The 13,106-nt window shown below is 33.6% G+C and overlaps 1 protein-coding gene across 1 annotated transcript; it reads left to right on the plus strand.

The window, feature by feature from the left end:
- The first annotated feature begins 5,839 nt into the window (after positions 1 to 5,839).
- On the plus strand, positions 5,840 to 10,896 carry LOC126587356 (heavy metal-associated isoprenylated plant protein 7-like). The gene is made up of 5 exons (XM_050252389.1): positions 5,840 to 6,053; positions 6,315 to 6,483; positions 6,846 to 7,045; positions 9,688 to 9,778; positions 10,191 to 10,896. Exons 1-5 carry the CDS (start codon positions 6,045 to 6,047, stop codon positions 10,520 to 10,522), a joined length of 801 nt encoding a protein of 266 aa, XP_050108346.1. The 5' UTR covers positions 5,840 to 6,044; the 3' UTR covers positions 10,523 to 10,896.
- The last annotated feature ends 2,210 nt before the right edge of the window (positions 10,897 to 13,106 follow it).

Consider the following 13,106-nt stretch of genomic DNA (forward strand, 5'->3'; position numbering starts at 1 on the left):
ATTGCTTGAATAATGTTACACTTTTGGTATATATACCATCATTTACATATAGGATAACTACCTAACTTATTAACTAAGTAAGGTTTAACAAACTTCTCACAACAACTCTAACAACACTTACTTAGCATCATTTACATTACTACCCTTAACACATGTGTCGTGGAATTATCACAAGCTTTTGCTTTCAGGATTCTAATTAGATATCCGAATCACCTTTTGATCCATATAAATCTCAGCGGCTTTCGCCTTCCCTTCTTTCTTCTTTCCCCTTCCTAGTTTTTGTATTTGTATGTATATATGTGTCTGCCGCGCGCACGTGTGTGTGTGTGTAGCATATAACTAAACTCATTTGGGCTATATATTCGTGTGAATCACATAATGCCATAAATAGAAAATTTTAATTGATTGGTAATTGTGTGAGTTGAGTCTTTAGTGCTACTTTGATCAGCTGGTTAGTCTAATACCTGCTTTGGTTTTGTTTTTGGTAAATAGGCAGCTGTTAGGGTTTGCAAACAAACGATTTCCCAACTGTTAATGTTGGATATATGTCAACAATCTGTGATTTAATTATATATATGCTAATAAACAATAAATGCGAATATAAAATTCATTGAACAGAGTATGAACAATGAAATAAATTTAAACAGAAAAATTGAAGATCGAGGCTTGCGTACCGCAATGTCCTTGAAACAGAAATTTTGTCCATACTCAGTGCTTGTAGTTCTACGGACGTCTGCTTCACAAAGATTCAACGATCAAGTTAGAATTCTAGCACCGGAAAACTTAACTTCCGGCGAATTTCTGTGTGGTTCTCTCAAAAATGATGTTTGTGATTTCAGAAGAAGAATATTGATTTGTTGTGTCCTAAATGTCATGCAGATGGATGTATATATAATAGAATGATGCTTGTTCGCAACAGGTATGAGAATGAGATGTGTCTGTTGGAAGACATCTTCTCCAGAGGGGTGCTTTGCTCTGTGTTATTTCTAAACTCTTCAGACTTTATTTGAAAGGATGAGTCAGTTGGTAAAAATTGAGTCAGTTGGTAAAATTTTTGTTTTAATTAAATTCGAAATTAATTAAAAATAATTAATTAAATAATTTAATTATTAGAGCCCCAGCCCAAGGACCATCTTTTGATAATTAATTATATATTATCGTGCACACTTATATTAATTATCTATATATATATATATTAATTATAATTAATTACCAATTAATTAGTGCACCCCAAAGCCTAACCCCAATGGTGAGCCCATACCCCAAAGCCCAATCCCAAGGATGAGCCAATTTTTATTCTCCAGGCCTATTACTCCAATCACTTTCTATAAATGACAAAGCCTTATAAAGTGATAAAATATTGTGGGAATGGCTAATGTGAGACAAATAAATTTCTACTCAAACTACTCAAATTTTCAACAGTTAGTTTGCATGTTTAAATGGATTATATACTGAATCACTGATACAAAAGTATTCTAACTTGTATTTATTCATTTCATTCGTATAGAATTGGTTAAATACAGTGAGTGCATGGGATTCTTTGATGATTGATTGGGTGCCAAGTGCCAATTTGGTTACATGAAGAAAGGCCTTCCCTCTCCAAATACCAATCACCTTTTCTTTCTTTCTTTTCTTCTGGTTAATTTATTACTACTTGCATATTTTTTGATCGAATGCTCCTAATTTCATGATCATTTCATGGATAAATACATGACGATAATGTTTATCATCACAATTCACAGAGGACGCGGAAAGACTTACAAAGAGTCACAGATGCTGATGGCCTTCCATGAGATGGGTCCCGCTGGATTCCACCTCCTCTTTCCAGATGGTGATGGCCTTTCCGGGTTCCCACTTCCCAGCCCGACCCTGATGTTCATCTGGGCTTTTAGTCCACATAATAATCACTTGGGTGCTTGGAATCCAAAACCCTGGGGACCGCTTGGGCTCCATCTTATATTTCTGGCTAGCAATGCACACAAATATACGGAAACCTACCAAGCGAGTGAGAAAGGGAAGAGCTGTCAGCTGTGACAGCCTCATTTTCCTCCTCCACATAATCGTTTTTCTTATTCTTTATCTTTTTCTTGTGCTGATCGATCGAGAGAACATAATGCTTTTTTCTTTTGTCTTTGTTCATTATAATCTAGTCATCTTTCGAAACATAATAATCAATCTCAATTATTCATCTAAAACTATTATTTACTCGTGAAAGCAGACAAAAATTAAATTGATTCCTAAATAATACATTTCATATAGTGTGCGTTAAACTCCAATAAATGTGTATGTATATCATTGGTAAGTGATTTTGCACTTTGTTTATTTTTCCTCACACTTCATTTTCTAGACTTAGATTTTAGGTTAAAATTTTTAATTTTTAATTTAGAAAATTTAGGTTTTAACCCAGAAAAGAATTTTTTCCTCCAACCTTTCTGGATTAAATTTTTAGCCCGAAAATATTGAAAAATAAATTTAGGATAACTTTTACTTAAAGTAACTTTTCCAAAAAAAAAAAAGTAGACTATCCTAACTTAATTTGTAACCGACACCATGAAACTAGTGAAACACTCTGAAGGAACATGAAACACATAAATTTTTTTATTACTTTAGCTATTAGATTTAAATTTGGATCATTATATTTTTTTTTTACTGTTAAATTTGATCATATTAGATCTTAACTGTTGATTTCAATGAATTTATAATTAAAAAGGTAAAAAAAAATACATATATATGGTGGGCCAATCTCACTTACCCGGAGGGAATCCTGGGCTATATTTGCCCTAGAAATGAATTTTTGGTTAAAAATCATATTTGCCCCAAGAGTTGAAGCAAGTTGGGATAAATTTAGAACCTATAATTTACACTAAAGGTTAAAGATGGTCCTAGGTTGGCTGGAATAGGATCCTCTCCAGATTCTTTTTGTGGGGATCTGAAGGATCAATCAATCGAGTACGTTCATCGTATATCATGCAGTTAGAAATCATTTTGAATTTAAAATAGAATATAAATAGCACTTAACGAAAACTAATGTATGATAAACAGACACGATTAATTGATTTACAAATCCCTACAAAAAAGATCCGAAGAGAATCTTGGTCTAGGTTGGCTAATCCTTTGCCTTTAGGGCTGGTTTGGTATTGTTGTGCTTTGAAAAAAAAAAAAACTGTTTTTGCTGTGCTGTGAGAATAAGCGGCTGTGAAATAAAGCTGTAGAGTGTTTGGTAAACTTTTTTTGTAAAAATGCTTTTGAAAAAAAAAAGTCGTATTATAGTGTTTGGTAAACTTTTATGTAAAACAGATGTGAAAGAAAGCCGGGTTTTCAAAGCTGGATTTTGCAGCTTCTTGTTTTTGGCTTTTTTTCACCAAAAACTGTGAAAAAAAACTGAAGCTAAATGTTTACCAAACACAAAAGCTTTTTTTGATATCAGTTTTTTTCAGAATTACCTCAGTACCAAACCAGGCCTTAGTGACGCAAGACAACATATATTTATACATATAATCATTAATCACACTGCCTTGACCCCTTAGTCTAGGGTCTTGTCCTTTTATTAAGTACCTCAAAACTTTCCTTAGAAAAATCAGATCGTATCATAACCCAATGCTTTATCGTCCATGTCTGCTAAAGAGGGCAATTGAATGACTGAATTTACGATGTTTTAACGAAAAAGCCTGTGATACTATTCACTTTAACAAAAAATTATATTTTTATACTAAAAAGTCAAACTTAATACTATTCACTTTATCATTTATTTTGTCCTTATCGTTAAAACTCAAAATTTTCAGATCATTTTCATTAATTTTCCTTTGATTTTTTACCAATCGAATGAATAAACAGAGGTATTTTACGTACAACGTAAACATTTAACGAAAAGATAATCCTTCCACCCTTGTCTCGTTACCATCTTTTCACCTTTTCTCTGGGTAAAATGATTTTTGTCCCTACCTTGCCTTTAATACCAACAGCACTATAGGCGGGTTTGATATTGCTGTGTTTTGAAAAAAAAGTTGTTTTCGCTATATTGTGAGAATAAGCAGCAGAGTGTTTGGTAAACTTTTTTATAAAAGTGCTTTTGAAAAAAAAAAGTATTATAGTGTTTGGTAAACTTTTATGTAAAACAGATGTGAAAAAAAGCCAGTTTTTCAAAGCTGGGTTTTGCAGCTTTGTGTTTTTGGCTTTTTTTCATCCAAAACTGTGAAAAAAAACTGAAGCTGAATGTTTACCCAACACAAAAAAGCTGACAACTTTTTTTTATACCCATTTTTTTTAGAATCACCTCAGTACCAAACCAGGCCTATGAAGGATCATGCAGGTCATTTCGAAGGAAAATGAGGGCAATTTGTGAGAAGCTGAGTTAGCATTAAACAAATTCACATCAGACACGTAGAATTCTCACTTAACTTAAAGGATAATGCTATTTTTACTACAATTTTATACCACATTTCTTTACCATCTTAAGCGGCAGATGAGTTGAATAAGCTACATCATTTAATTTCAATCTTTTTATTAATTAAAACATTTAAATAATCTTAGGTGGCAAAAGAAAACTCCTCGTATACCACAATCATTATTTAATTAACAATCATTTTATTAATTATTGATTAACATTTTGAAATTAAATGCTAATTAATTTAGATGATCTGACTGTCCATATTATATGTCACCTAGGGCGGTATACAATTGTGGTACAAAAATTACATTATTGTAACTTAAACAATAATGTTATTTGTGGAGCAAAAAATATTCATTAGGCGACACGTGGACTTTTAGACAGAAGAGGACAAAAATACTCTTGACGCATATCGGGATTCCTATGCGCGAGCAGTGAGCAATCATCTTTCAACCAAGTCAAAAGTGCTCAAAATATGTAACAATTTAAAACCTATTTCACCAAATCCTTTCTATAAGGTAATTCCCAAAATCTAATTTATTCTATATGTTCTATATTTCATTATTTAGCTAATAAATTAGTTAAATAATATATTCCTTTCATATTTCCTAAAATTGACTAATTAAGGGATTAATTACCTAACCAATCCCTTAATTATCAATTAAACCACCAAATTATAACAAAAAAACTTACCAAAGGCCGGTTCCCCACTAGAGCCGCCCATGCCTTTTATTTTCTGTTTTTTGCTACCATTTTCTTCCCCTTTTATGACATTCAAATAGCTAGTTAATTAGATTATGATTATTTGCTAATTAACTAGTCAATTATTTTCATAACTCCCCAAAATAACTAGCCCATTATCTCCATCACCCCCCAAAATAAATCACCCTAGGCTTAAAGGCCGGCCACCCTTTCCTCTCCTATAAATTGGTTCCCATTTTCACCAAACACTAATTCCAATACTCTTTCAAAAATCCCAAAATTATCTAAACACTATTTCTCTCTAAATTCTAACTTTGACATCGGAGGTTCTTCGGCCAAAGCCCCCCCAATTCATCGTGGGCCCCTGAGACTTGTGGCCATAACCAAAGGTGTTATTTATTTTGTAGGTGCAATTTTGTCCAAGATCAAGGAGGAAGAAATTTGCATCCACATTATTCATATCATGTTTTTGTACCACATTTTCATACCACCTGATGTGGTATTTGATGTGGACAACCACATCATTTGAATTAATTAGATTTTTAAATTTAGTTTATTATTTAATAAATTAATAATTAAGAAAAACTAGTTAATTAAATGAAGATTGTGGTATACGATGAGTTTTTCTCCTTCATTTCTTTGAATTTTGCAAATTTTTCAAATTATGTAGCTGTTCATATCGGATACCACCTAAGATGGTATTAAAAGATGGTACGAATAAATTACTGTAACTTAAATGTTTTTCTGCTTCCTTCCCCACACCCCTGAAAGGAGAGAGAGAAAAGAGTGACCAAAAGCCAGAGGAAAAGGAGTGAGATAAAAAAAAATAAAAGAGAGTGAATATATATACTCTGTCTACTCTTTCATCACTATTTGTTTCCAGATTGCACGACGTACTTAAATCCATCTTCATTCAAACTTCTGAAGAAAAGTGCTTTCAGAATTAGCAAGAAAAATGGGCGAAGTAAGCATTTGGGCGACACTTAGTTTTATTTACTAGCTTTCTGTATATGTTTATGTTGTTTGAACAGTGCTGTGTTTTTTCAGATCTTGGTCTAGTATTTCAAACCATGTTCAATATTCTTCTTGTTGGTTTCTTGTGTATTTATACCTTAATTTGTTTGGGTAGAACAAGGATTAGTTTCATGTATATATTAACTGGCATTTTATAAGTTTTCCTGATTGATTTTTGTATTGATATATTTTGTGTGGAAACATATTAAAGGAGAAGAAAGAGAAAGAGGAAGAGAAGAAGGAAGAAAGCAAAGATGAAAAGAAAGAAGAAGAGAAAAAGGAAGAAAAGAAAGAAGAGCCTCCGGAGATTGTACTCAAGGTCGATATGCATTGTGAAGCTTGCGCAAGGAAAGTTGCTCGAGCCTTGAAGGGTTTTGAAGGTAAACTTGGTATTTTCCTTATTATTAATTTTATTACTTCCGTCCTTAATTTTTGAATTCTGACCACCTCTCCCTCATCAGTTTTTTGAATTGTATAAGAATAAAACAAATTGAGCTAGGCAAATACATATAATTGAGTTTAAAAGTGCTTTTTATTTAGAGTAGTTCATGTTATTTAGCACGTTTTTCTTGAAGAAAATACTTTTATAGTGTATTTCTTTTCGTTCATATTTAATCACAAAGCAATTAAAAGGGTAGGAGGAGGGTTTAATTAGTGTAAGTAGTTTGAATTTGGAGTATTTAGTTTGAATTTTGAGTATTTGAATGTAATTAATCTGTGGTGGACGGTGGGTGCACTGCAGGAGTGGAGGATGTAACGACAGACAGCAAGGCGAGTAAGGTGGTGGTGAAAGGGAAGGCGGCAGACCCCATAAAGGTCTGCGAAAGATTACAAAGGAAAAGCGGCAAAAAAGTAGAGCTCATTTCACCTTTGCCTAAACCTCCCGTGGAGAAGGAGGAAGAACAAGTTAAGGAAGCCGACAAGGAAGAGAAAAAAGAGGAGGTAATTATTTCAAAACCTGCTTTCACAGTTTCACTCACTTTTTTTTTAAGAAAATTAATGAAGAGTATTTGAAAACTTTGAGTTTTAACGATAAGCACAAAATAAATGATAAAATGAATAGTAATATGTTTGATTTTTTAGTATAAAAATATGATTTTTCGTTAAAATAAACAGTACCATGAATTTTTCGTTAAAATTCTTTTTTTTTTTTTCACGCACCGGTTCTCCACTCACCATAAGATTATCATTAATATAATTACTAATGAGACATTAACATAATCATATATATTTTAAACTACCCTCCGCGGCTTTACTCACGCCACACCACGACACCAGGAAGGTCTCCCCTGCCAGTCTCTCTACTACTTGTGTTTTCTCCTGATACTGATTACAAAGCAACTTAAGTTTAAGATCAACTAATTAATTATTGAGAATGTTAAGGAGACCGTTCTCAAATTGGAACTTTTTATAAATTTTCTGTCACTTCATGTTTTTTGTACAATGTTTCATATTGTTGGCACGAAAATTATGCTAAGAACATAAAGTAGTGAATAGTCCAACTTTTAAAGAGTTGCATTTCTCTTCATTATTTTAGGATAAGAATCCTCTCCGAATCATTTATTGAGGATCTTAGGAATTCTAACATCTTATTAATTTATCATACATGCACTGTACAGTGTACAGTAGACTTTAATTAATTATTATTTACGTTTAATTTTAAATAAAATAATTTAAAATCCTTTATAAACGGATATAATGTTTGTGAGGATCCGGATGGAATTCAAATTCATTATTTAACGGTAAGGTATGGTCCTATGCATGGAGGGATGGGGTCGGCCAATCACAGTTCCCTAGCTAAGCTAAAATAGTGAATATCGTGTTTGAGTACTGACATGAAAGTTACTATTCAAAGTCAGGAAAATGACACCCCCAACTCCACTCTACAATCCACATGCACATATCACGAGACCATTACTCTTGTTTTTATTTTTATTTTGAATTTTAATAAAAAAAATTCGATACTGTTAATTTAACGAAAAATCATATTTTTACACTTAAATGTTAATCCTGGTATTATTCATTTTATCCTTTATTTTGTCTTTATCTTTTAAACTCAAAGTTTTCAAACTATTTTTATTAGTTTTTTTTTTTTTTTTTTGAGACAAAGACCACTACTCACAGTTAGGAGAAAGATTTACAATGCATGTGACGCTGTGACGAGATTTACGATTATGTTTTTCAAGTCTTTTTGAAATGGCTTTTATAGTATTTAGCACGACATTTCACGGTCATGCACGTAATATGAAAGTTGTTTTTTCCAGAGCTGTTGAAGGTTGGGGAAATTAAAACCAAAAAAACTATATGCTTATATCCTTGAATTGGAGCGTGCTGTTTATGTATTTAACCAAATTCTATACGCATGTACTTTCACGTCACTAAATAGGTATTTTTTTGGAAACTACCCTATTTTACCAAAGAAAAAATGGGATACAAACCCTACCAGACTAATAAAAAAGGACACTAACCCTACCAGACTCTGCAAGCTGTATGTTGTATACTTACAAACATAGGATACAGTGCAATTGGTACGGAACATGCTGCAACCCCACTTTAATGAAATGTATTGTTAAATACATGCACATAATTATTATATTTGGAGGCCCATTACATATGCCCTGCTATTAAGTCTTCAAGCTATGTATGATATAACAAATAAAATAAATGAGCTTTAATGAAAAGCTTTTGGTACTGTTTATTTTAACGAAAAATCATATTTTTACACTACAAAATCAATCATGATACTATTTACTTTACCCTTTATTTTATCCTTATCGTTAAAACTCAAAGTTTTCAAACCATTTTCATTAGTTTTCCTTGAAATAAAAGAAATATGTGCTTCTCCACTCCCAAAAGGGCCACACAGAATCAATACACATCTTCATACTGCATATGCAATATGCAGCATGCCATTGCCATGGTCGAGGCTGGTTGTCCTGTGTTTATACTGTGTTGCGTATGTAATGAACCCCACTTTTTCACATTAGGAGTTACGTTTGTTGGCATCACACGTCCACCTTTTCCCTGATTGACATTGGAACCTTGGACCTTGGACTCTAGTAGATCAACTTTACCAATGAAATAAACAAATCTACGGCCACAAGTCTACGTACGGCTACAGAAAAAAACGTAGTTAGGGCATCTACGATGCATGGATTCAAATTTTAAATCTATATTTATCTATATATTTGGGCCCCTTAAAAGTGAGGGATATACGTATTTTGATTTTCTACTTCAATGGAATATGTGCATTACAGCATTAGAGATGCTTGGAGTCAAAACTCAAATCTTATTTTCTTAGTTGAATGCAATTTTTCCTTGTTAAAATAGGCTCCACCAAGGACCCAAATCTCATATTGAAATCAAAACCTAAATATGAGTTCATGTTCGTTGGAGACGTTTTTGCCTTAGATCTCAAATATGAGATTTGAGTTCTTGCATCGGAGATAATGCTTAACCATTTAGTATAACCCGATCTTCTGCTAAAGAATCAATTATTTGGTGCAGATATATATTCATATTATTCACAATTGTATCTCTGACAAGTGACATATTATTTATACAATTCAACGATCTTTTGTCAGCCTCCTGCTGTTGTTTCAGTGGTATTGCAAGTTCGAATGCACTGCGATGCGTGCGCCCAAGTTCTACAGAAGCGAATTCGAAAGATCCAAGGTACTTGTATCATCATACATCACTCATTATAATCTTTCATTTTCCAAGCTCATGATATTTGTTTTAGTTCAATATATAAGTCTTCTTTACCACAGGCATTACGGATAGGATACATATGTTGAGATTGAAATCCATATTGATGAGAGGAGGGACCTTGTATGGACTTATAAGAGGATGGGCTACTCCCCATATTTCCAATTGGTTTTATGGTGGAACCTCAACTTTCTTCATACATAACAAATAGTTGTATTCAAATGAAAAAATGGATCACTCATTGTGTTCCTTACATGTTAAGGATTTAATCTGGGGTATGCATGGATTTTAAGGGGCCGTCTAAATTGTTCAATCGTATTTTCTATTTGTGCCCAGATCAACATGAAAGATTTTTTAGGGTGCTTTTTAAACATTGTAGGTGTGGAGTCAGTGGAAACAGACGTAGGCAACAACAAGGTTGTAGTAAAAGGCGTGATGGACCCGGCGAAGCTTTCGGAGGATGTGTATAAAAAAACCAGGAAGCAGGTTTCTGTTGTGAAGGAGGATGAGAAGAAAGACGAAAAGAAAGAAGACGAGAACAAGAAGGAAGGAGAGAAGAAAGAAGGGGAGGAAGACAAACAGGGAGAGGACAACAAGGTCGATATAAAGCGAAGCGATTATTGGCCAACAAAGTACTACTCGGAATATTCATCGTATCCCCACCCTCAAATTTTCAGCGATGAAAACCCTAATGCATGCTCTGTTATGTGACTGTTATATGTGCAGGCGACAAGACGCCTTCATGCATGCCTATATATATATATATGCAACTTAAGAAATGTTACTCTTACCACATTTTTCATATCATATTTGTACCATTGTTCTAATAAAGATGTGACCCATATATTTTGGTGACTTTATCTTTATTAGAAAGTATCAATATAATATGGAAAATGTGATAAGTGTAATATCAATCAGCAATTTTCTACGTACATGTAGTAATTAATACAACTATTAATGATTGCAACTTATCTATTAATTAATAGTGTATGCATGCCATCTTGGGCATCAATCTTATATATGTAAGTTTACGTTGATCGAAGTTTGGATTATCTAGTCATGTAATAATGAGTTACTTAACCTAATTGTGAATTTTGGGGTGTGTACTTAAGTGACATACAAGTCATTAAGGAAGCTATATTGTAAAAATATTATAATCATAGGGTAATGCTAGAGAGACGAAACTATATTGTAAAAATATTGTGTAAAACTGTGAAAGTAAATTAAAACTGAAACCTAAAACTAATTAATAAGAGTGTTCGCTGCAATAAAAGTAAGAATATTATAATCATAGGGTAATGTTAGAGATACCAAATTTTTTAAACTAAATTTGCAAACTAAATGATGTGGTTATAAATTATTGGATTATTAACTAAGTGTCGATTAACGTGTTTGACTCTTGTTGATGACATATCATATGGTTTACAAATTTAGTTGTAGATGATTGGATTATCTCAAATAAGACAATACTACACATTACAATTTACAAATATATTCTCACATGAAACATGCTGGTTTAATGAGACAAGATGAAAATTGGACATCAGGATGAACCAAAGAATGAAAGCTTATGTTATATTGGATTTGTCTTGCAAAAGAACTAATAATTAGATGGTGATCTTAATCATAGAATACAAGCTGGATGGATGAATCGCATGTTGTTTGATTGTCATATGCCACTAAAGTTAAATGAACAATTTTATAGGACGGCAATAAGGCCATCAATTCTTTATGATACAGAATGTGGGGCAGTCAAAAAGCAACACCTACAAAACTGAGTATCCTAAAATGCAAATACTTCGTTAGATGTGTAAGCACACAAAAAAGTATAGTATTACGAACAACGATATTTGAGGTAAAGTATGAGTGACCGCAATTGAAGATAAGATGAGAGAAAATTGATCAATGTGGTTTGGACATATGAACCGAAGACCAACATATAATCCGATTAGATGTGACTTTGAGAAACGGATAGCCAGAAAAAAGGGATATGAGAAGACCTAAGAAGACTTGGAAATTAACTTAAAGAATACTTAAGGCTAATGGAAGATATGGCGTATAAAGAGACTTAAAGAACAGAGAGATGATTTCTATCTTAATATTCCTCTTCTCATTTACTTTTCACAACTTGTCTTTACACTTACATTTCGATATCTATATATAGTTAAGGCTATGTACCAAAATATCTATGACAGCCTGTAAACATAACCACCTAACTAAACTATACAGATGTAATAATACAGTTATAACAAGAATGATTTTCTAAGTAAAATTATATGAATTGTTATGACTTGGCATCTTTATCTTTACACCTCCTCAAGCTGAGCTTGGAAAGACTAGGAGTTCCAAGAGAGAGCTTGGATTGAAGGAAGAGAAACCGATGTTTAGACAGAGATTTGGTGTGAATATCTGCGATCTGATCCTGACTACAGACATACTGAATTTTAACCAGATTGGCAAGGACCAGCTCCCTGATATAGTGGTAATCGATTTCCACGTGTTTAGTTCGGGCATGAAAAACAGGGTTGGATGCAAGTGAAATGGCAGAGATGTTGTCGCACCAGATGGTAGGTTGGAGCGTGAAGGGGAAACCAAAATCTCTGAAAACCTTGCAGATCCAGGTAATTTCAGCGGCAGTGTGAGCAAGAGACCGATATTCAGCCTTAGTAGAAGAACGAGCTACTGTAGACTGCTTTTTTAGCACTCCAGCTGACTAAATTGGAGCCAAGATACACACAAAATCCACTCGTGGATCGTCTATCAAATGGGCAGCCAGCCCAGTCTGCATCAGAGTATGCTGATAGAGTAAGAGGACCCTTAAGAAACCAGATGCCATGAGAAGATGTACCTTTGAGAAAGCGCAAAATTCTCTTGGCTGCTTGCAGATGTAAGTCAGTAGGAGTATGCATAAATTGACATACTTGGTTGACTGCAAAGGAGATATCAGGCCGAGTCCAAGTGAGATACTGAAGACCTCCCACAATGGATCGATACTCGGTTGGATTTGCCAAAGGTGTACCACTGTGATCCAGTTTGACAATACCAAGAGGTGTCGAACAAGGCTTAGCACACTCCATTTTTGTCTTGTGCAAAAGGTCCAACAAATATTTCCCTTGATGTAAAAATAATCCTTCTGTGGTGCGTTGGACTTCAAGTCCCAAGAAGTAATGTAAGGTACCTAAGTCTTTGACAGGAAATAAAGAACTTAGCTTCTGAATGAACATATGGCAGGCTGAAGAATCCGGACCACTGACCAATATATCGTCTATATAGACAAGTACAACCACAAGAACTG

The sequence above is a fragment of the Malus sylvestris genome, chromosome 10, assembly GCF_916048215.2.
Source record: "Malus sylvestris chromosome 10, drMalSylv7.2, whole genome shotgun sequence".
In the NCBI taxonomy this organism is placed as follows: Eukaryota; Viridiplantae; Streptophyta; class Magnoliopsida; order Rosales; family Rosaceae; genus Malus; species Malus sylvestris.

Excerpts from the sequence above, each read along its gene's own strand:
- LOC126587356 (XM_050252389.1), top strand. Across the intron at positions 6,484-6,845 it reads AGCCTTGAAGGGTTTTGAAG|GAGTGGAGGATGTAACGACA; the intron begins GTAAACTTGGTA and ends GGTGCACTGCAG. Across the intron at positions 9,779-10,190 it reads GCGAATTCGAAAGATCCAAG|GTGTGGAGTCAGTGGAAACA; the intron begins GTACTTGTATCA and ends TAAACATTGTAG.